This window comes from Meleagris gallopavo, chromosome Z, assembly GCF_000146605.3.
Source record: "Meleagris gallopavo isolate NT-WF06-2002-E0010 breed Aviagen turkey brand Nicholas breeding stock chromosome Z, Turkey_5.1, whole genome shotgun sequence".
Taxonomy (NCBI): domain Eukaryota; kingdom Metazoa; phylum Chordata; class Aves; order Galliformes; family Phasianidae; genus Meleagris; species Meleagris gallopavo.
In genome coordinates this window covers 10,814,132-10,834,730 of record NC_015041.2, presented here as the reverse complement: position 1 = coordinate 10,834,730, position 20,599 = coordinate 10,814,132, and the positions used below count along the sequence as shown (strand labels likewise).

Sequence of the window (20,599 nt, the reverse complement as noted above, 5' to 3'; positions counted from 1 at the left end):
AGGCAATACAGACTTTCAGCATAAAATACAGGCAAAAAAAAAATAATATATATATATATATATTTAGCAAGTAAAATTCTATCAATTTTTAACAGCACAATGTCTCCATGCCTGGTGGAAAGTTCTCAACTTACACAGCTCAGCTGAATGCATTGCACCCATACACCAAATACCGGTTCAGGGTGCGCTGTTCAGCTGCAGACCACTTCTGGAGATGGAGTGACTGGAGTGGGACAGAGGAACACACAACATTGGAAGCCCGTAAGTTTATCTGTTTCTTTGATAATAAAGAGTGAACTTGTGAAGCTATGTGCTTTTTAAAAGTAGCTGTCTAAAAAGCTAACTTTTTGATAGACCATAAATTGTGTACAGTACAGCTTGGAAAAAGAATCTCTTTCTTTATCTTAGCTCCTGCCAGAGGACCAGATATCTGGAGAGAGAGAAGCCCTTCTGGAAAAAGTCTAAGAATCTTCTGGAAGGTAGATAGGAAACTTAAAGTTTTAACATATGGTATAATTTAAGCATGAAAATCCGTTTTCCTACAGATTTATAAATGAATGAAGTTGATAGTCAATAAATCAGATTGTTTTTCTTAACTTTTTATAGAACCATCCATGGAAAAAATATTTTTCCCCAAATAAGAATTTATTGAAGTTTTGCACTTAAAACTTTAAAAAAGAAACATTTCACTTAAACAATTAAATTTTTAGTAAATCCCAGGTAGAAATGAAAAACTTAGAAACTTTTGTATTAACTTCCTAATTTACACTTAAGTTACTATCTTTTCTGCCTGTCCTATGCATTCTTCAGACAAGACTGGGATGCTAGAATCATATTATTCTATGTCTTCTTTAACTTTCTTCTTTCTTTTGTAATGTTTTCTTTGTCTGTTCATAGCCCTTATCCCTTTCTGAAGCCAATGGAAAAATTGTGTCTCATGAAGTGTCCTGCTACCTGCTAGAGGAATCACTGGAGCATAAAGAAGTCACAGAGCCCTCAAACAGTACTGAGATAAAACTTGGAAGAAATGACTGTGTAATTAGCGTTGTAGCCAAAAATCATGCAGGTTCATCTCCTCCTTCAAGGATAACAAGTGTGGAACTTCCAAGTGGTGAGTCCTCCCAGCAGAGAGCTTAGCACCTTCATACCTTGGGGAATATGTTGGCGAGTTTGATGATTGAAAAATGAGATGAAACACGCTTTGCTTGTTTGCATTTGGTCTTTGTTTCTTTTTCCCAGGCAAATGTACTGCATGGGGGAGGAAAAAAATTGCTGCTTTGCTTTTAGGCTATTGTCTTTCCAGTTAATTATGCTCTCTACATAGAAAGGATGATAGTGTGCAGCCTCTCTCGCTATTGCTTTTCTAGAGACCTCCCGGGAGCAATAAGCATGAAGCTTCAAAGCATTAGCATAGTTCTCTGATGTTTAAGGAGCTCAGTTTATATCTGTGCATTCTTTTTGAGATACCGAGAAGTGTTACATGCTGAAGAGAATCAGAATAAATATTTGGAGGTGTTGTGTGCCTTTTTAAGAGAGGAATTGTCGGTTCAATGCTCCTGAGCTCTGCAGGAGAATATTAATTGGGCTGTCTGGTAAAATGTTGGCATCCTTGTGCTGGGAGCTGGGGTTTATAAAGAAGGTAGGACTTTAACTTCCTAATTAAAACACTGCCATTCTTGCTGTGGACTTTTGTAAAGTGAAATAGCTGAGCCAGATAATGATTTTCTGCTCCTAACCCTGAGCTTGTGGAGAAGATGATATCGCATGTGGCTATTGACAGTCCATGCTTCCCTGCTTGTCAGGAGGAGTGTGATCTCCAGAGACCAAACTTTTAGTTCTTTTAGCTGTTTTGTGCAGAGGATGTACTGCTTCTCCTCCACTCAGCAGGTACCAAAGGTACCGCAATCGTCCTTCTTCCAACTCTGGCTCTGGTAAGAAAATGCCATCTCCTGCCAGGAAGATGCATGCCTTGAATGAGATCTGCAGTAAGAGAAAAATGAACTTCTTTCTATGCAAAATAAAATAATAGCTCTTAATGTTTCTTGTGTTTCTCCAAAGCACCAACACCTAAAAATATTTTCTTATTCTGCTTCCTGAAGGGAAAAGTAATTGTACAGTAGCTAAATGAATAAAAATGCTTTTATAGCTCTTTTCATGCAATACCAGAACTAGACTCTAGTTGCTGGGGAAGTCTCTGTAATAGATTTGTGGTGTGGGACAGCAGTCATTTGTAGCTTTCTCTTGTAATGAGTACTTGGGATGTCTGAGGTTCCCCTCAGTGTTACCCAACTTGCACTCCTTGAAGGTTTGCTCCCAAGCTGGTATAGGAATTGTCTGAGTCACTGACTAGAGTCATGAAAGATGACTCATTTACTGAACTGGATGACATTTCTACCCAAACATCTTGTCTGGCTGCTTCCTGTGTGCAATCTATAAGTGCTTTCAGTGTCCATAAGAGAGCAGTGGCTCTGAGGCTTGAGATCTGCTGAGGTTTTGCGGAACCCAAAAACACAAACAAAGGATACTTTGCCTTAATTAATTTGTTGCTGTCTGTGAAAAGTGCTGTTCAGTGTTCAGGACACATAATCTGGCTGTAGACTCCTCTTCTACAGCAGTGCTATAGTGCTTCTCTCGCTGTAGATTGCAGCTATAAATACATCAAAATGAGCAATACTGCCCTGGGTGAAACTCTAGTCTTCTGGCTCAGGAAATAATATTGAATATGGTGTATTTAAGCATTTTAGAGGGTATGTGCTCACTATAAAAACAGGAAATTTTCATGTCAATAGGAAAATTAAAGCAGTCTAATTACAAATATGCTCTTCCAGCATCACAGAAGAGTGATTTCACTGGATGCATAGTACTTTTTAGGGAAAAATATTACAAGACTTCTGGAATTGATTTGTCTTTGTTTAACCAGATGTAGCTTTTTTGTCTAGCTAGCAAGCTAGAAAAATGATTGTACACTTAGTATATGTTAATATTTTCTAGAGCTAAGAAGTCCTTCATCATTCACAGCATGTCTGCAAGAGTGAAGTTTTCACAACACTGCTTTTTAAAAACTGCCATTGCCCTTCAACCTTCCATGGTTTATGGATTTAATGACATGAAATAATAGACTCAATAGGGAGCATAAATGAGAATACTGAATAAGAAAAACTCAAACCCTGAAATTGTTTTTGAAGATCAGTTGTGGGATCACAGCTGTTACGATGGCCTTTGGAAAACATCTCTTAGCTCTGCAGGGTCCCATCTGTCAGCCAGGGAGGGAAGCTGCAGGAATCAGAAGACATTCTCAGATCTGATTGGTTCAGAGGCATCCAGACCTTTAAAAATCAGAAACAAACAAACAAACAAAAAAGGCATTGCAGGTTTGCTTTGGTTTGTTGTTCTGTTTTTCTTTAATTTATTTATCCTTGGTAGCCTCAAATTTCTGTGAAATTCACCAAGGACTCAACTTTTGCTGTTGATTCTCAGTGAAAAATAAATGTCTGTGGTCGGGCGAGTGACAGCAAGACACTCTGACAGAAACACAAAGCAAACTGTTAGCTGAAATAACAGCAGGAATTTGTAGCTGCAGGCTCCTGCCAAATTGGTGTCAAGTCAGATTTGAACCTGCCATTTGCTGTAAATCCTTACCTTGAAAAAGTGCTTTTTTAGCCAGTCCTGAGCTGCAATACTTCTCATCATCATACTTAAGACTGGCTATGGGATTTGCTGCAGGCTACATCTGATTTCCAGCACTTGAGAAAGCATAGCTGAGTGTGCTGCTTTGAATTTCACAGTACCAGAAACACACTTCTCATTGCTAGAAATCACTGCAGTTTATAAAACCTTTGTGCTGCAGCTGGAAGTCTTTCTTTCAGCTTTGACTACAGATAAGTGTCTGGTCTCTGATGGATTTTTTTGTCATCTTTGTTGCAGACAATGTCAAAACAGATCGAGCTGTGGCAATGGGGAATGGAATTTATATTTCTTGGAATTCTTACCCCAACATGACCTGTGGCTATATAGTAAAATGGTGTCATTCATCTGGGTCGGAACCCTGCAGTGTGGACTGGCAGAAATTTCCTTCAAATACAACAGATGCAGTGATAAAATCTGGTAAGTCAGAAGTCAGTTTTTGAATTTTTCTGGTTCACAGCCTGAGTAGCAAATGAAGTGAGAGCAGTACCGATGCTGTGGATCAAAGATTGTTGCTCTGTGCTTGTGTATACAGATGAACTTCTCCTTGGCATTACATTTTTTTAAAATTTCTTACGCAGCCTTACCAAATCCAAATACTAGTCATCACTAAATTATTAGCATCATGCATTTATTAACTATTTTGAAATTACCTTTTCTAGCTACACCCAACAACATCCTGTTACAGCATAACACTCAATGGTTAATCTAGGGCTCAGGAGTGTGTTTGGATTCTAAACATAAAAGGCACTGCTCAGGATGAGGGGAAGACTAATGCATTGTTTTTACATCAGGCAGATGTTTTTGGTTTTTTTTTTTTCAAGTGTGACCTCCATGTGTTGAATTACTTTCAGCAGTTAAAGTTCTATGGAATGGGGCACATTCCAGGTCTCTAGGTGCTAGTGGGGAGATAGGGAAATGAGTTTCAGCTGTTGTGGTACTAGTAGAAGCAGAAAAGACCTAAGAAAGATGTAGGTTATTTCTCTGCTCCCTGTATATATGTATATTTACTTTCTATATATAAAGCTCCCATTAGAGAAAATGATTTGAAACTGTGTACACAGAAAAGTTGGGGTGGGTGCAAATTTAGTAGGTGAGCTTTCCTACTTGCAGTTACAGTGCTGTTTCCATGTTATTTTTGTTTGTGCTGGCTAGCTCTTGCTTTTTCTAAGCAGACAATACTGTGTCTGTTCTAAATGCACTGCTCAACTCCTGCTCTCTTTCCTGCGATGCTTTTTGAAGTGTGCTGTGAGAGTTTCCAGACTGTGGGGGCTGGGCTCAAGCTGCCACATTTACTTCTGTGTTTGGTCCTTCCAGAAGAGTCTCACCATCTGGACCTGAACCCACATAACTTCTGTAGTGGTCCACAGAGGCTGCTTGTTTAGGAAAAGATTAATTGAGGTTCAGATTGAAAATACGGACCTGCAGATATCACAGGAAGTTGTAAATTATTTATACAGTGTACTGTTAAAAATGTATGCCTCTATCAAAGGCATACAAAGCAGAAGTTTGACTGTCTGGGTTTTGTAGAGTCATTTCAGACCTGGGGTTCGTTGCTGAAGTGTTTCAGTGTCACTTTTGAGACCTCTCTGAATTTCTTTTGCACTATTGCTGCAGTAAGTCTTGTATTTCAAAATACGTTTTTGTTTCCAAAGAGGAATCAGGATCTACATGGCTGCTGTGGGAGGAAAGAAAAGCGATTGTTTCAGTAACTTTAGTTTGTGTTTCCTCATGGAAAGAGCAATTTGTGCAATTTGAGCAGCTTATTTTGAATCTGTTTGTTTAGAAACAAAATTTCTGCAAGAGCTAGATTTGCTTACTGCTCCAAAACTGTGACTAACAGTGTTTATATCTAATGCTGCAGTCTAAGGCTGTCATTTTTTTAGTACACATTTTTGTGAGTATGTGCAATGTGAAAATTAGAAGCATCGATATCCATAAGTGAAACCTTCTCTTGTGGCTTTTCTCTTACAGCTCTGTTCAGACCTGGTGTGAGATACAACTTTTCACTATATGGCTGCAAATCCAGTGGATATCAGTTACTGAAAAACATAACTGGGTATACAAAAGAGCTGCGTAAGTGTACTTTATCATTCAGGGTCCTTGCAAAGTGAGTTTGAACTGTGTCTGCTTTTAGCTCGGTGTTGCCAGAAGATGGACACTAAAATTGTCATACAGTGCTACTGACTTCTGCTTGTTCTCTGTACGTAATTGTAATATATTTCTTGATCCACCCCAGTTCTCAGCATGCAACAACTCTATATCCTTCAGCTTGTATTGTGGCATAGGGTTTGCCACCACAGAGCAAAAGTTCGCTTTATTGACAGTGTTCTTTGGAGTTGAAGGCACAGTTAGAGTGTGAGCCTCAGTGATATGGTCCCTTCTGCAGGAGAGGGGTCAACTTATCAAGTCAAAGCAAACTTCTGAGAACTCGATTCCTTGGCTACTGTCATAATGAGTACCGTGTCATACTGAGTTGACTCATTTAAGCTTCTTGGGTTGTGGACTAAGGCTGAGCTTACTTGCCTGGGGATGCACTAGTGGCTGACTGCCTTCTACTTTCAGGAGCCTGAACTTGTCGTTTTTACAATCACATCTCCTGTGTGGAATGCAACTACAGCTCCCATTTCACTTTGAAATTTACCGTGGTTTCTCCTGGGAGATTGTGCTTGGAAAAAACTGAGCTGCTCTGATCCTTTGGAAAAACTGTTGTTTATTTCACTGCTAAGGCTGAAGGTGAAATTGAGAGAATTTTTCCAAAAACTCATCCATTTGTATTTCTGTAAAAATAAAGAACAGTCTCCCAGAAGATTTTTCAATATGCATTCTCAGCAGAATTAGAAACTTCCAAGACAAATAGATAAAAGCTTTGGATAATAAAAACACATTGCAAAATAAGGATATTCATTTTGCTGTAGATCGTAGGTTTATTCTAAACATCAAATTTGCCTTTGGACAAGTAATCATCAAAGCAAAATAGATGCATTCTCAGACATGAGTTTAGTGCTGATAGATAGTAGCAGATTAGTGTCTGATATCAGTCTATGTCCTGTTACATGACCTTACACAACACCTAGTGTGATGTTTTCAGTAGGCTCTAGGAATTGGAGTTAAGGACTGTGATGCCTGCTAAGGCTGTTCTTTTAAGCTGAGATAGGCTTCCATAATAGTAGTGTGACGTTTGTTTAATTTTAGGACAAGCTATGCAATCACAAAGCTAAAGCCTTTAAAAGCTAAATAGTTCATATGCTCTGAATGCTTATGCAATCTTTTGGCATTTGTTATGTGAAGAAGGGTATGGATCTGCAAAAACATTACCCAAGAAAAGATTTTTCTCTCAGCTGGTATTATTAGATAAAGCTGCAGTAATTAATATCGAAGAGACTGATGTACTTGTGTCTTTGTAGTGTCACCTGTTCAGGTGTTTTTGAGAGTGAAGGAAAGATGTTCAGGAAAAGCTGAACATTCCAGCCCTGAAATTAAACTGATGCAACACTTGCATGGATTCAGCATTTAACTCTAGGCTGTTACTGACTATCTTCTTCTTTCTTAATTCTTCCTGCAGCTCCAAAACGTGCACCAAATTTTACTGTAGAAGAAACTTCTTCAGATTCAATATTGGTAAAGTGGGAAGACATGCCTATTGAAGATTGTCAGGGGTTTTTAGAAGGATATCGGCTTTCCTTTGCAAAAGGTGAAAAAGATTCCTTAAAGCCTAGGCTTTTGGAATCAGGTAAATCTATAGATTATCCTTCACTTGCTGAAGCTTTTTTTTTTCCCCTCATTTTAATTTCATTTTAAAAAAGAGATATTATAGTTCAGTTGCGTTAGTCACTGATATTGTTGGTAAATGGCCCCTGATACGTAACAATGGCATTTGAAATATCAGCTCTTTGTTTGATTAGCATAGTCGTTCTTTAATATAAGGCAAAAGTTGGAGAACACTTGGGTTTGCTGAGGGCATAGAGCTGTACAGTGACTAAGTGTCAGTGTGACACACTGCCCTGTGTACAGATGTCTTGGGTGGAAGAGATGTAGGCGAACTTATGTGGCTATGTAAATTGGGAATCTACCAGGACTCATATTGCAAACACATCTCTGTACAGTACTGAGGTCTGTCTCACACTGAATTAAGAGGACAAGCACAAGTGTAAAAAATTCAGCAAAATCTTGTGGTGTTTGCTGCCATACAGCCAAGCTTCATGATCAGGAATCTCTGCCTCAGTTTTGCTTAAAACAGAGGGCTCTTTGGGTTTAGTAAGCTGACTTAAAGAAAGTCTTGCTGATGCTGAGGATGGCTCTCTGAATCCTTTTTTTACAGTGCATGCTTTTCTTTCTTCTAAACAAACAGGGAATCCAGAACTTAAAGTTAAGAATATCACTGACTTAACAAAAAAGTCTTTGAAAATACTTGATCTTCAAGGCAAAACGAGTTACCAGCTAGACCTGCAAGCCTACACTGCTGGTGGGTTGAGCCCTCCAAACAGTCTCTATGTGGTGACAAAGGAAGACTGTAAGTTGAATATCCATATTCATTAATATTAGTTAGCACAGGGGCTGTCCAATGTATGTAATACTGAGGTGTTTTTGTTGTGTTTTTGTTTTTTTTTTCCTGGTTACTTCAGATAATCTGTGCCTATTTTTTATTTATTTAGTTCCTTAAAAAAAAAAAATAAACAAAAATGATAAAAGTGAGAAAAAAGTCCTTTCTTATTACAGCTACCTTATAATTCAAGCTAATGTATGCAGAAGAAATAACGTACAAACTTTTATTGTACTATGGATCTTCTTTAGCAGCTTGTTGTTTTTGTCAAGTTTCCCATGAAAAATATCTATCTGTTAATACGTGATGGGAAGAAACACATTGTGGAAATATTTACCCATTTCAGAATTATAAACAGATGCCTTTCTGCTTTTAATTCAGTTTTATCAATCCCCTGACAGAAACAAACCGTGAAAGATAGTTAGAAAAAGAGACTGACTTTGGGGAAAAAGAATTAAAAAAAAAGTCATGTGAAAGGAAGACTAAACACTGGGGTGCAACAAAAATACATGAAAAATCAAATGTAAGGCACTTAACATCAACAGAGAAAGGCAGTGGGAATGTATCAGAGAGCAACTCTGGGAATTAGAAGCATTGTAAACCGTATAAAAGGCAGTGCAGCTTGTGCAGTGTTGTTGGCCTTTAACAGCCATTACCAGAGATTTAGCCAGCTCAAGTAACCTGAAAGTGCTGTTCCAGTGCCTACTGAGAACAGAAATCGCAGTGGCAATCAGTCTTGCATTGCGCCTTTGTGATTAAGCAAGCAGAGAGAAATTATCGGCTGATTTCTGTAGCTGTCACTGAATCAACTCTATTTATGGATTGACTTCTGGTCTTCCAAAAAAGGTGAAGTTTGTGGTATAGGTCACTGTTTATGGGCCACTGTTAGCTGAGCTTCTGTTTAGATGAGATAGAATCTATTCTGTGGGGCTGTTAGAAAAGGCATAAAGCTTGCTGGAAACTTTGGATATATTTAGTACATTTTCTTTTTTGTCCCCCAGCTGTAGGACTAATCATTGCAATTCTCATCCCCGTGGCAGTGGTTGTTCTGCTTGGAGTGGTGGCAAGCATCTTTTGCTATAGGAAAAGGGAATGGTAAATATCTGCATTCAATTCTGAGCGTTTTTTGAATATGTTTGCTTTAGCACCGGAGTTCTTGATTATTTGAGTAATTCCTTGTTTTCTGCGAGTGCCCAAATATGTTAGTGGGCTTTTACAGACCTTTGTGTAAAAGAAGGTGGCAAAATAATGTTTTAGAAAGTGAGGAAGAAATTGAGTTGGCAGTAAGAGAGAAAACTAAGAGAGAACTAGAAATGCAAAAGGTTTTTGCAGGAGCCTGTCTCCCAATGAGCTCTGTTCATTAATTGTTTTCCAAAGCATAATTTGTGAGCTATCCACAGACACCCAGGTAGACATCCCACCTTCACGTTCTCATAAACGTCACAAGTTCCCTAGTTTAAAAAAAGAAAAGAAAAACAGAATGGTTTTCTGCTATTTCCGTTAAATACTCAGGGAAAGTATAACATACTGAATCTTTATACCAGATGTCTTCAGTATTCTGAATTAAAGTAAAATGTTCTGACCCCTTCAGTGTATTGACAGTGTGTTTTGGGGCTTAGTAATTTTGATAAGTTCTTTTTCTCCTCTTTAAAGGATCAAAGAAACATTTTATCCAGAGATCCCAAATCCTGAGAATAGTAAGGCACTGCAGTTTCAGAAGAACATTTGTGAGGTAACCTTTATTTTAAATCTGGCGCTTTAAACTTCTGGAAGACACTGTGAGCAAATAAGTCTTCTGCATGTTTTGAGTATTCTACTCTAGTTGTAAAATAACTCTGTGGCAAAGAGGAACATGACAAGATGCTGTATAACTTTTGTCAAACTATATCTGAAACTATAATGTTTATGTAGTTACGAAGTTTAAACTAGGAAAGAGCTGATGCATTTCTGTCCTGCCCCACTAATAATGAGTCTCAGAAGGCTATGTTATTTCTAGAGAGTTATTATCTTTGTCATACTGGTAGAGGAAGTAGAAAGTATGGTAACATATAATGGGCACCATAACTGGAACTGAGAGTAACATTTAGGTAACCTTCTTGAATTGATTATAAAAAGCTGTGATTTGAGGAAACAGTTCTCAAACACTTACTGCAAGATTTGGAGTCTCTTTAAATTGGCTGAAATAGTTTTAACGTGAGCAGGAATGCGTAAGGAGCCAGAAAATAAAAATCAAAGCATTTCTTGACTGACTGATTGATTGATTGATTGTACTAATAGTAATGGACTGAGTGCAAGACACAAGCCAGCATGCATGTTGAATTCGGACAAGCTGTTACTATCAGGGTTTCCAGGTCTTTTAGCTTTGTCTCTGCCTTCTTTTCTTGCTTCAGGGAAATAAGTCACTTAAAACACTGGAAATGAATCCCTGTACCCCTAATAGTGTTGAAGTGGTGGAAACACAGTCTGCAGCTCCCAAAATTGAAGACACAGAGATGATGTCCGCAACAACAGACACCATTGTGCCTGAAGATGGATCTGACTCAGAAACAGAAAACCACGTGGTTGTGTCCTACTGCCCCCCTATCATTGAAGAGGAAATATCAAATCCCCCTATGGATGAACCTGTGGGGTTATCTCAGGTGGTTTACATTGACATCCAGTCAATGTATCAGCCTCAAATTAAACCAGAAGAGGAGTCAGAAATAGACATAGTGACTACTGCGGGCTATAAGCCACAAATGCAACTGCCTGTCAGTGCTCTGAAAATAGAAAGTCGCTCACCTGCCGAGGAAGAATCAGATAAGACAGCAGGTTACAGACCTCAAGCAAACACAAATGCCTGGAACATGGACACTCCAGATTCTCCTGGATCAGTTGAAAGCAACAATGAAAATGCATCTTTTGGGAGCCCATGCTCCATTAATTCCCGACAGTTTCTGCTCCCCCCAAAAGATGACGAAGACTCTCCCAAGCCCAGTAACACGGGGTGGTCCTTCACACACTTTTTTCAAAACAAGCCAAATGATTAACAGTGAGTCGTCATTGCACCTGAACCTGCCTTCTAAATAAGCTCTTGTTCCTGATGAAACAGGATGAAAAAAGTGCAAAAAGCATGCATTATTCTTGGAGACAGTCAGCAGAGGTTCTAGTAAGCTGAATGTTACCATGTCTAAGTTAATGAAAGTGTTTATGTTCCATTTTAATCAAGGCTGAGGCCAGAACTATAGCAATCTAGTTATTACTGTAGTAAAATATATTGGATATAAGTGGTATTGAGTTTAGATCTCCTGATAAATATAGTCAGAGAACTGCCTACCTTCAGATACTGTTTGAAGGCTAATATGATCTCATACAACTCATAACTTGGAAAGATTGCTTTGCTTTGTTGTAGTTGTTCTCAACCATGCGTAATCAAATGATGTAGTCCCAACAGGTATGCTCACTTGAAGATTTCATTTACTGAAAACTTCAGCCTAATGTTTTACAAGGATATGGTTGAAAACTCTTGAGATCTTTTACATAGTGATAAACTAACAACAAATCAAAGTTCTACTTTTCTCCCATATGAAAAAGTATTGTCACTGTTTAACACTTTTGAAGCAATGGCCTTTCAAAGCTGTTGCTTCTTAACTAGACACTAGTTTCTGTACCTACTGTACAATGTTTATTCAGTGTTTGACTCAGGGGTACAAACTTGGGAAAAAAAGTGTAACACTGATTTAAACCTCAACAAGAACTGCATGAAGTTTAAAAAAAACAAACAAAAAAAACAACAAAAAACAAGCAAAGAAAAAAAAACAACCATAGAATATACTTTTTCTGTCCTTCTGGAGTTATTATTTCTTGATGTATTGCACTAATGCATTTTGTATTTTATAGTTTGAGCTCCAGACCTCCTTCCTCAACTCATACTCTATTCCATTCCCCCACAGTATTCAGGAGTCTTTGCATTATGCAGCAGTGTAAGCCATGGGGAAATCTCTGACCACTAACACTAGTTGTCCAAGCCATTTGGCACCAGAAATCAGATGTAGTACTACAGCTCTGTGAAAACAAATTGCTCTTTGGATGGTCTTCATTATGTTAGCTTTGCTCCCTGCTGCCTGGCTGTTCTCCACACTGTCCACCCAACAGGACCTTTTCCTACAAATCCTATCTAGGAGTGCAAAGGGGGATTTCTGCAGTGGCAGAAACCTTAAGAGGTTTTAAGGCCACTAATTCTACCTCTCCATTACTAGACATATGATGCAAAGATATCTTAAATGGTGTAAATTTGTATGCTTAAAGAAGTTTTCAGAACAATCATCTTTTAATTTTTTTTTCGTGTATGCATCTATAGGCAACTGTAATTGTAGTATTTCACTGTGCAAATTTCCAACTTTAGCACACTGAGTTTCACTAGCTTAGAATACAAAGTGCTTTCTAATTTACCTGTTCCATATTGTAAAACACAGTGAAGAGAGGTCAAATCTTTAAGCACTTGATCAAAAAGGGTTTTCATGAAGTCCTAACCAAATCTTAGCATAGATTTCAATTTCCTGAACCACCTTGTGGCACTTGAAAAAAAGTAAGATGAATGAGTAGATTTCAGTCTGAGTTTTCTAACAGATAAGGAGGCTGGATTGACTAAGTTGCTAGCTGTAATGGTGTGAGAACAGACCAGAAGGGTGGCTAAGCTTAGCAGATGTTTGGTCTACCGAACCGCGTAAGCTGGCCATCAAAGTAAAACCAAGCGTTAGGTTAAACCTAGTCACTGCAGTGGGTGCTGCAGTTTCAGATGCTGATATGTCTCTGCCATCTCTGTAGAATGAAAACAGAGGGATTTCAAAACTGACAGAACACTAAAGGCAAAACACTAAGAATCTTCCAAATCATCATCACTAACAACTGTGTATGCCTTCTGGAAGAGTGAAATGCAAAGACAGTAAGTTTAGATATGTTTGTGGGCCTGACAGAATACACGGTCTGAAGAATGGAACGTGCAGATAGGATTCTGCTCTAGAGGATGAATTTTGAAATTAACAGGGCTGCAAATGAAAAGTAAGGTAGTGTGAATAGCAGGTGTCCAATGTCAGCAGGCATCTGTACAAGAGAAAGTTTCATGCCTAACATATTACTGCTTGTTATTCAGAACACTAAATTAATACAAAAAGGAAGCAGTTGTACTCTTTGTGCTTGATAGCTAGGCAGCGATTATGTCCTAACAGTAGCAGTATTTTCTTTCTATTCCATAGCTCACAATACTTTATTTAAAGCCTGTTTTTTTTTCCCCTCTCTGGAGTTATTTTTTTTTTAATTATTTTCTAATGCATTTATGTTCTAATAAATCTTAGGTTATGCTTTTACCTGAAAGCAGAAGATGTTTAGAACAGAGGGCATGGGTAGTGTGGTTCATTATATTTTTGTTTAGTGGAGCAGTTTCTCAATACAGAAGAGCAATTACTGTTATATGAAGATCCATAGGAAAAAGGAAAACTCCGTAGGGGTATAGCTGATCTCAGAGAATAGCAGTGCTTTCTTATGATTGCATTTTGCAAGAAGCAACACCAAACTGAAGTCTGTCAGTTTTTAACTTGGCAGACTGGAAGCCAAGGTGAGAAGAGAGTGCTCAAAGCTCACAGAGGGCAACCTAACACCTTTTGCAGTGCTCTCGAAGAGAATCAGTTCAACATATTCAATATTGCATATTCGAGTTCTCCTTCATGTTGCTCTTCATTTTCAGTAAAGGCAAAATCATTCTGTATTGCTTTATATCACCATGATTAGGTGGTAGAGAGTTCCCCTAACATAGAGTTGTCTTTAATGAACCATAGCACTCTCACTTAATAATCCACTGCTATTTTTAATTTTTTAACTTTATTTGATTTGTGTCCCGATTTCCAGGATGTAGGCAGAAGAGTGTCATTAAGAGCAGTGGCTTACTATATCTTTAATCTTGGCTAATAGCCCTGCAGTGGGGTTTCATCTATACACTGCCAGCGAGGACTCCTTTCAAATGTCTTCTGCCGCAAATCCAAAGACTGTATTAGTGAGAGAGTGTGTGCTTACTTAGTGTCCATGCGAAGACACCCCTTGGTGTGGATGTGTGGAGCAGTAAGAGTGAACAACAAGGACCATCAGAAAATAGACTTGCTTTTTGAGCTCATGTGATTTGTTAAACCAGTGAAGCATGTTTAAGAAAGTCTTCCATACCAAAAGCACTTTCAAAGCATGGTGCTGTTTAGCCTCTGGACGTATTGATGTCAGTTGTAAGACTGAAACTTTGGGCTTCAAAGGAGATCAGACTCCTTGTACTTGTGCCTTTGGGCTTCCCAGTGAGTCTCTGTGGTCAAATTAGATGTATTAGGAAGATGTATTAGGAAACTAAATGTAATGCATTTTCATCATTTTCTGAAAGATCTTTTTCCTTTATTGAACATCTATTTTGTTTTAATTCTTTCGACTTTTTGCTTTTATTTTTCCTAGAATAAAAAACATACAAAGGGAAAATAAAAAATTCTGGAAGGGTTCCAAGTAGAAGAGCTTTTGTCCAAAACACTTCACTCCTAACTCAGTGCTTCAATCCTCTGATTGAATCAATGTCCAGAGATGTAGGGTGCGAATGTCAAGCTGTTTCTTTCTGAAGCAAATCACCAGTGTTGCTGCTTTTTATTTTGAGCCATGACTGTCATCTGTGACAATTGGGTTTCATTTTTGTTATGATTTTTAGTACTGTTTGTTTGATGCATGGAACATCGGTCATGTTTGATGTAACATCATGCACTCTTCTATTTGATTTGTTCATTATTTTTGTTGTTCTGACTGACATACAGGAGCATACTTGGGATCTTGATTTTGTGTGTTAAATTCTGGAGTTGTAAATTTGAATGTGATATACCTCACGGAACTACTAGTAAATATTTCAACAAAACAGTAAGCTAATATTACAGATGGGCAGTGAATTATCTCCCCAGCTATGTGGTGGCTGCAAATGCAGACTTAGGGCCTAATCAATGGTATTTGCTGTTGTTGCTGACTCTGTTATCCATAGTTGCTGCTTTCATGGGTGAATTGTTTCTCAAAGGAAATCAGTAGCCATTTAATCCATCACAACACAATTGGCAAATGCAACACATTTTTCACATTTGATTTATGAGGGGGACCAGAACTTTCCTTTGCTGGGCACAGGCCATAAGGGTGCTTCTGCTCAACTCAAGTTTCAGGCTGCTCTGAAGGGACACATAAAAGTCTCTTCTCTCCTTTTTTGTTTTTGACAAGTCCAACAGAATAAAGTTAGAGCTGAAGGCAGTGAGATTCTCTCTTATAGTGTCCTCCACACTTGATTGAACATAAATGGTAGCAAAACTGAGGGTAACTGGATTTGTTGGAGGGAGAAGATATTTGAATATCACTATTAAAAGATGACGAGAAATTGTATCCTCTATTTTTAGACAATAATTTCTTTGTAAATAGCATATTTGTACCTAGAAGTAGATAAAAATACAGTAAAAGAACTTGAAATATGCAGGAAGAAAATGTAATATTTCAAGAATCAAGTTGCTAACAAGACTCTGTACCATAAATCTATCAAGGACTTCCCATGTAGATAGCATCCTTTGCTCTGCCACAGGCTTTGAAGAAGACTTCAAATCCAATGGCATCAGAATTTTTAACACTAAGTAAGGTCCTAACTTTTCATGCAAATATGTTATAGCAGCATTCTGTACCTAGATGTGTATTGGCTTACAATTCCCAAAGCGTGGTTTTTCAGAGCCCTGTACTTGAGTATATGCTGTAGGAGGTGCATTTTCTCACAGGGAAAATGGCTGCCATCTGCACGCCTCCCAGCATCCTATGTGGAGTTCGTGCTGTTGTGCATTTAGCAGTGACCTGCGTGACTGATGCTTAGAGATGTTGTCAGCACATCTGCAGATTTGTTGTTGGATTCTTCTCTGACTTGTCATTAGCAAGCCTGGGAGGACATTCTTCGAACCCAAATGTTGCATACAGAGATTGAGGAACACTGGAGTGTTTAAAAGCTCATTTCCTCATACCTCTCCTAAGTTTTTAAATATCTTCATAGAAGCTGGAAAACAGTTTCTTCCATAACAGTTTTTTTCCCCTCCTCCATCATTTATATAACTCTGGATTTTCCCCAGTGTTTCTATGATAGTGTTTATTTCCTTTTTGCACATTATGCAAACAAACCTCAAATTATATTGGCAGGGTTTTCCGCAACTTTACAAGTTGTCCCAGTGTGCATAACAATGCTTTTTTTTTTTTTTTTCCCTACAAAAATGTCTATCAACTTCTCTCACTTTTTCAAGAAAAAAAGTCTCCAGAAGATATTTGAGGATTGAGCTTCACCAGGAAGCTCAGCAGTGAGCTGGTCAGTGAGCAGGGTGCTGCAAGGGATGGAGTAAATCCCTTGCCAGTCTCACCTTCTCCTTGTGTCTGGGTGATGCCATGGTGAGCCAGAGCAATTAGCATCCTCATCTTTTACTGTGTTCCCTAACAGCATCTGCAGGGAGGATTTTGAACAGTCCCAAATCTGCACTTCAACTGGTGTTACCAGAAAGCAGGCTGCTGAAGTGGTAGATGCACAGCTTCCGTGAGCACTCTGCCAGCCACACATTTCAATAACATTGCAACTCATTTGGTTTAACTTGCAAATTGTATGCCCAGAGAGTAAAGTTTAACCAGAGACTGTGTAAAAATTGAATGTTTTCATTTTCCTTAGTTGGGCTGACAAAAATTCAAAAAGCTTAAAGTGGGCAGAGTAAAACAGACACTGGTAAAGTCTCACACCTTTTAGTAGCAATACAGATACAGGTACAAAACAATTCTTAAACTTCACCATGACATTGTTTCCTTAATGTGATTTAAAGTGGCCTAGGGTAAACAATACTGTAAGCTTTGTAGCCTGTTAGATGGCCAAAAAAGAAGATAACTCTGAACTGAAACCCTTCCTGATGATAATGGTAGTTTGAACTTCAGTCCATCTGTGGCACACAAAGCAGCAGAACTGGTGGAGTCATGCAAGTCACCCAAAAATTTCTTGTACTCTAATGCTGTTACTTCTAAAATATATACTGTGAACAGATTCAATGGTTCAATATTTTGGGTTTTTTTTAGATCTTTTTATACCGTCTTTCTACAGCATAAATAATTTTTTTAGAGATGGTTTTTTGTTCTATTTTTACAAATATTTTAATGGACTTTTGTTAAATAGTAGTGAAAATACTGCCAATTTGAAATGTTCATCTATAGAAATTAGTCCTGAGAATAAATCAATAAATCATACTGTCAAAACAGTCATCCTAACGCACTAAACCTAACCAGTCATTTTACATTTTAGTTCTGTTGTTGAATGATACCGAAGTTCTCCAGCTTCCAAATCTGTTACTCAGAAAAGATCTTCACAATTTAAAATAATCATACAGCACTTTAACGAAGTTGTAGAATAACAAGTAAAATAGAGATTCAACAGTGTGTACCAACAAGAAAATTTATTAGCTTAGCAATTAAACAAATGCATGCTTGAAAGTGGAAAGATTGAAATCACAATGGGGAAATAATATTCCAGTCGGCTAGGTGACACGTGAGACTAACCTAAAACACCAACTTTGCAAATGTTTTAAAACTAGTTTGCTTGGCTGTTGTAATTCCTGTTGTATTGCTTGTGTGTCTAAAAATATGCATGTATTTAACAACTTTGCCATAGTATTGCCATGGAATTTAATAAATATATTTTCTTACGCTCTTACATGTTTTGATATTCCTTGCTTGCATGTTTATTTTTAAGTAAGAGTTAAATTCTGCACATGCTCCAGTGTAAACAGAGTTATTTTAACTTTATGCCAGAATAAATAACCTCAGGATCTGGCAAGCACTGCCTTGGCTTCTTGATCAGTATAGTTACGCAAATACTCTGATCTGCTTCTCCTAAGCACAGCCTTTCATAGCATGTAAGTACAGTGTATACTGAAGCTCTTTGGTTCATGTCATGCAGTGTGAAGAGAAGTGGGCTGCCTCCGTTACCTGTGTACCCCTCAGTTTATGGCTCTAATAACTGGGGGCTGAGATGTGGTTTCAAAGCTGAGGACTTATAGATATGAGGAGACAGAGCTGCTTCTAATGGATGGTTGTGTGGTGGACATCCCTATTCCAGGATGCAAAATGTAGTGGCAGGAGGAAGTGGTCCAGAATGAGGATCGTGGGGTTGGTTTGGCTGATGTCGGACACATCCTCAAGATCTAGTGGAACTGAGATGATCAGCCTCCGGTGGCTTTATGGGCCCCAATATGGGCCTTAGTTTGAAGATATTTATGGCACAATACTTGTTTGTTCTTCTAGCGATATCCAGGGAATTTTGTGTCTCATCTAGACTTAAGAGGAGCAGCTGAGAGAGCTGCAATTGTTCAGATTGGAGGAGAAGAGGCTCAGGGGAGACCTTATTGCTCTCTACAACTACCTGAAGGGAGACTGTGGCAATGTAGGGGTTGGCCTCTTCTCTGATGTACTAGTGATTGATCTAGAAGGAATGGCCTCAAGACATGTCAGGGAGATTCAGATTGGATGTTAGGAAAAATTTTATCTCTGAAAGAGTTGTCAGAGGCTGGAATGAGCTATCCACAGAGATGGTTGAGTCACTGTCCTTGGAACTGTTCAAGAAATGTTCAGATGTTGTACTAAGTGACATGGTTTAGTGGTAAATATTGGTTGCAGGTGAACATTTGGACTGGATGATCTTGTAGGTCTTTTCCAAACGTGGAGATTCTATGATTCTGTGATTTAACTACAGCACCTGAACCAGTGAGTGATCCCACTGGCTTAGTACTGTGCAGACGAACATGTGCCATAACGCAGCATATAATGTATAAAGGTTGCAGACCAACTATCCTGCTGATCTCTACCACTGCAGTGACCATATACAAGAGCAGCTGAGAGTACAGGCCCTTCAAGACGCAAGGTAGTCTCTGATCTCCCCATAATCAGTAGTAGTCCTTCTCCACTACTTGAAGCTCTGATGAGGCAGAAATCCCAGTAGTGCATCTTACCATGCATGTGGCAAGTCCTCTCATTGCAAGGATTTACCTCTGTGTGTGTGCTTGTTTCCTAGTCACTAAGTCAATGCAGAAATCAGTTACTGACAGCACCTCTTTGTGCTGCATTTACAACATACCGTAACTATGGAAAAAATACCTCAAGCTTGTTGTGATCTGGAACTTTTCATTCTGAGTGCATTTGATAACTGGGAACCATTAGTACAGGCACTTTTTTTTAATTTAAAAAAAAAAAAAAAGGATTTAAAATCATAGAACGAAAAGGAGCATGAGTTTCAAGTATTGTTAGGGCCTTCTGAACAATGTAAGTTGTAACAATAGCCTGACTAAGTTCAAAGGTTGGATAGTGATGGAGGATTGGAATTTTCTGTTCCTCACCATAAGTACATGGGTGCAGAGAGGGCTTTATGCTGCTTTTGTTTCCTGGTCTCATATCTGCATGCATCATTTTATGTTGCCTAATTTTATTTTCTCTGGTCTGTCAGTGCTATCTGCCCCTAACACATCACTGCCTGTAGCATTTGTATCCAGTGTTTCCCTGCACTTGCTGTTGCATTACATGAATAAAGGTTGCAGTGTCCCTGTATGTGTGTCATTTGTTAGTTCTAAAGAAAGCAGCATTGTGGTAGTTCGAATGAAACCTTGATAATTGGCTATTTCATTTTTGAATTCTGCTTTGTTGATGCCAACATCAAAAGGTGCATTGAGGTAAAAAAAAATGGAAGCAAAATGAATAGTGAAGAAAATGTTAAATTTTATCACTGCATCTTCAAAAGATGGGAAAAGTGAGGGAAAATCTAATGTCCACAAAAAGTTATCACAAGAGCTGCTGGTGTTGCCACTGGAAACTACTTGCGAATCAGGAAAAAAAAAAGAAAAAAAGGATGGAAAGCCGCTGAGTTGTGAGCCAGCCTTAAGTTCTGTTGTCCCTTTTCTTTCACCCAGTCACAGTTTTTGTGGCTGTCTGCCCCACGGTAACCTTCACGACATCCCCACTCCCACTCCTGGCGTCTCGCCGTCACATGTGGTGCTGGAAAATGCAAGCGGTGGGGCTGGTGCAGGGAGAACAGCATTGGTGTTCCCTTAGAGAGGAAGACTGAGGGAAGCTTAAAAAAGACAGGGGGAGGAGAGGAACAACGTCGTCTTTGTCCTGCACACAATAAACAAAGAATAATGCTCTGACAGTGAGGGAAAAATGGGGACACTCAGCTCACAATGCTGCCTGGCAGTCTCCGTGGCAGGCAATTTGGAGCTGGCAGACAGAAGGAGTGAAAAAGGGACTGAAGAGGTGATATTTTTATTATTTTGCAGATAGATCCCATCCAGG

General features: G+C 38.7%; 1 protein-coding gene across 2 annotated transcripts in view; it reads left to right on the top strand.

The window, feature by feature from the left end:
• The window catches only part of LOC100545239 (LIF receptor subunit alpha), a 55,641-nt gene extending 35,789 nt beyond the window's left edge, over positions 1–19,852 (top strand). For both annotated transcript variants that reach the window (XM_010725355.3, XM_010725356.3), the window contains 10 exons: positions 96–261; positions 409–479; positions 898–1,111; positions 3,925–4,104; positions 5,659–5,760; positions 7,250–7,417; positions 8,036–8,197; positions 9,229–9,322; positions 9,881–9,959; positions 10,618–19,852. In XM_010725355.3, coding sequence (XP_010723657.1) covers positions 96–261; positions 409–479; positions 898–1,111; positions 3,925–4,104; positions 5,659–5,760; positions 7,250–7,417; positions 8,036–8,197; positions 9,229–9,322; positions 9,881–9,959; positions 10,618–11,256 — 1,875 coding nt within the window. In that variant the 3' untranslated portion in view covers positions 11,257–19,852. The remainder of the gene's footprint in view (positions 1–95; positions 262–408; positions 480–897; positions 1,112–3,924; positions 4,105–5,658; positions 5,761–7,249; positions 7,418–8,035; positions 8,198–9,228; positions 9,323–9,880; positions 9,960–10,617) is intronic.
• The last annotated feature ends 747 nt before the right edge of the window (positions 19,853–20,599 follow it).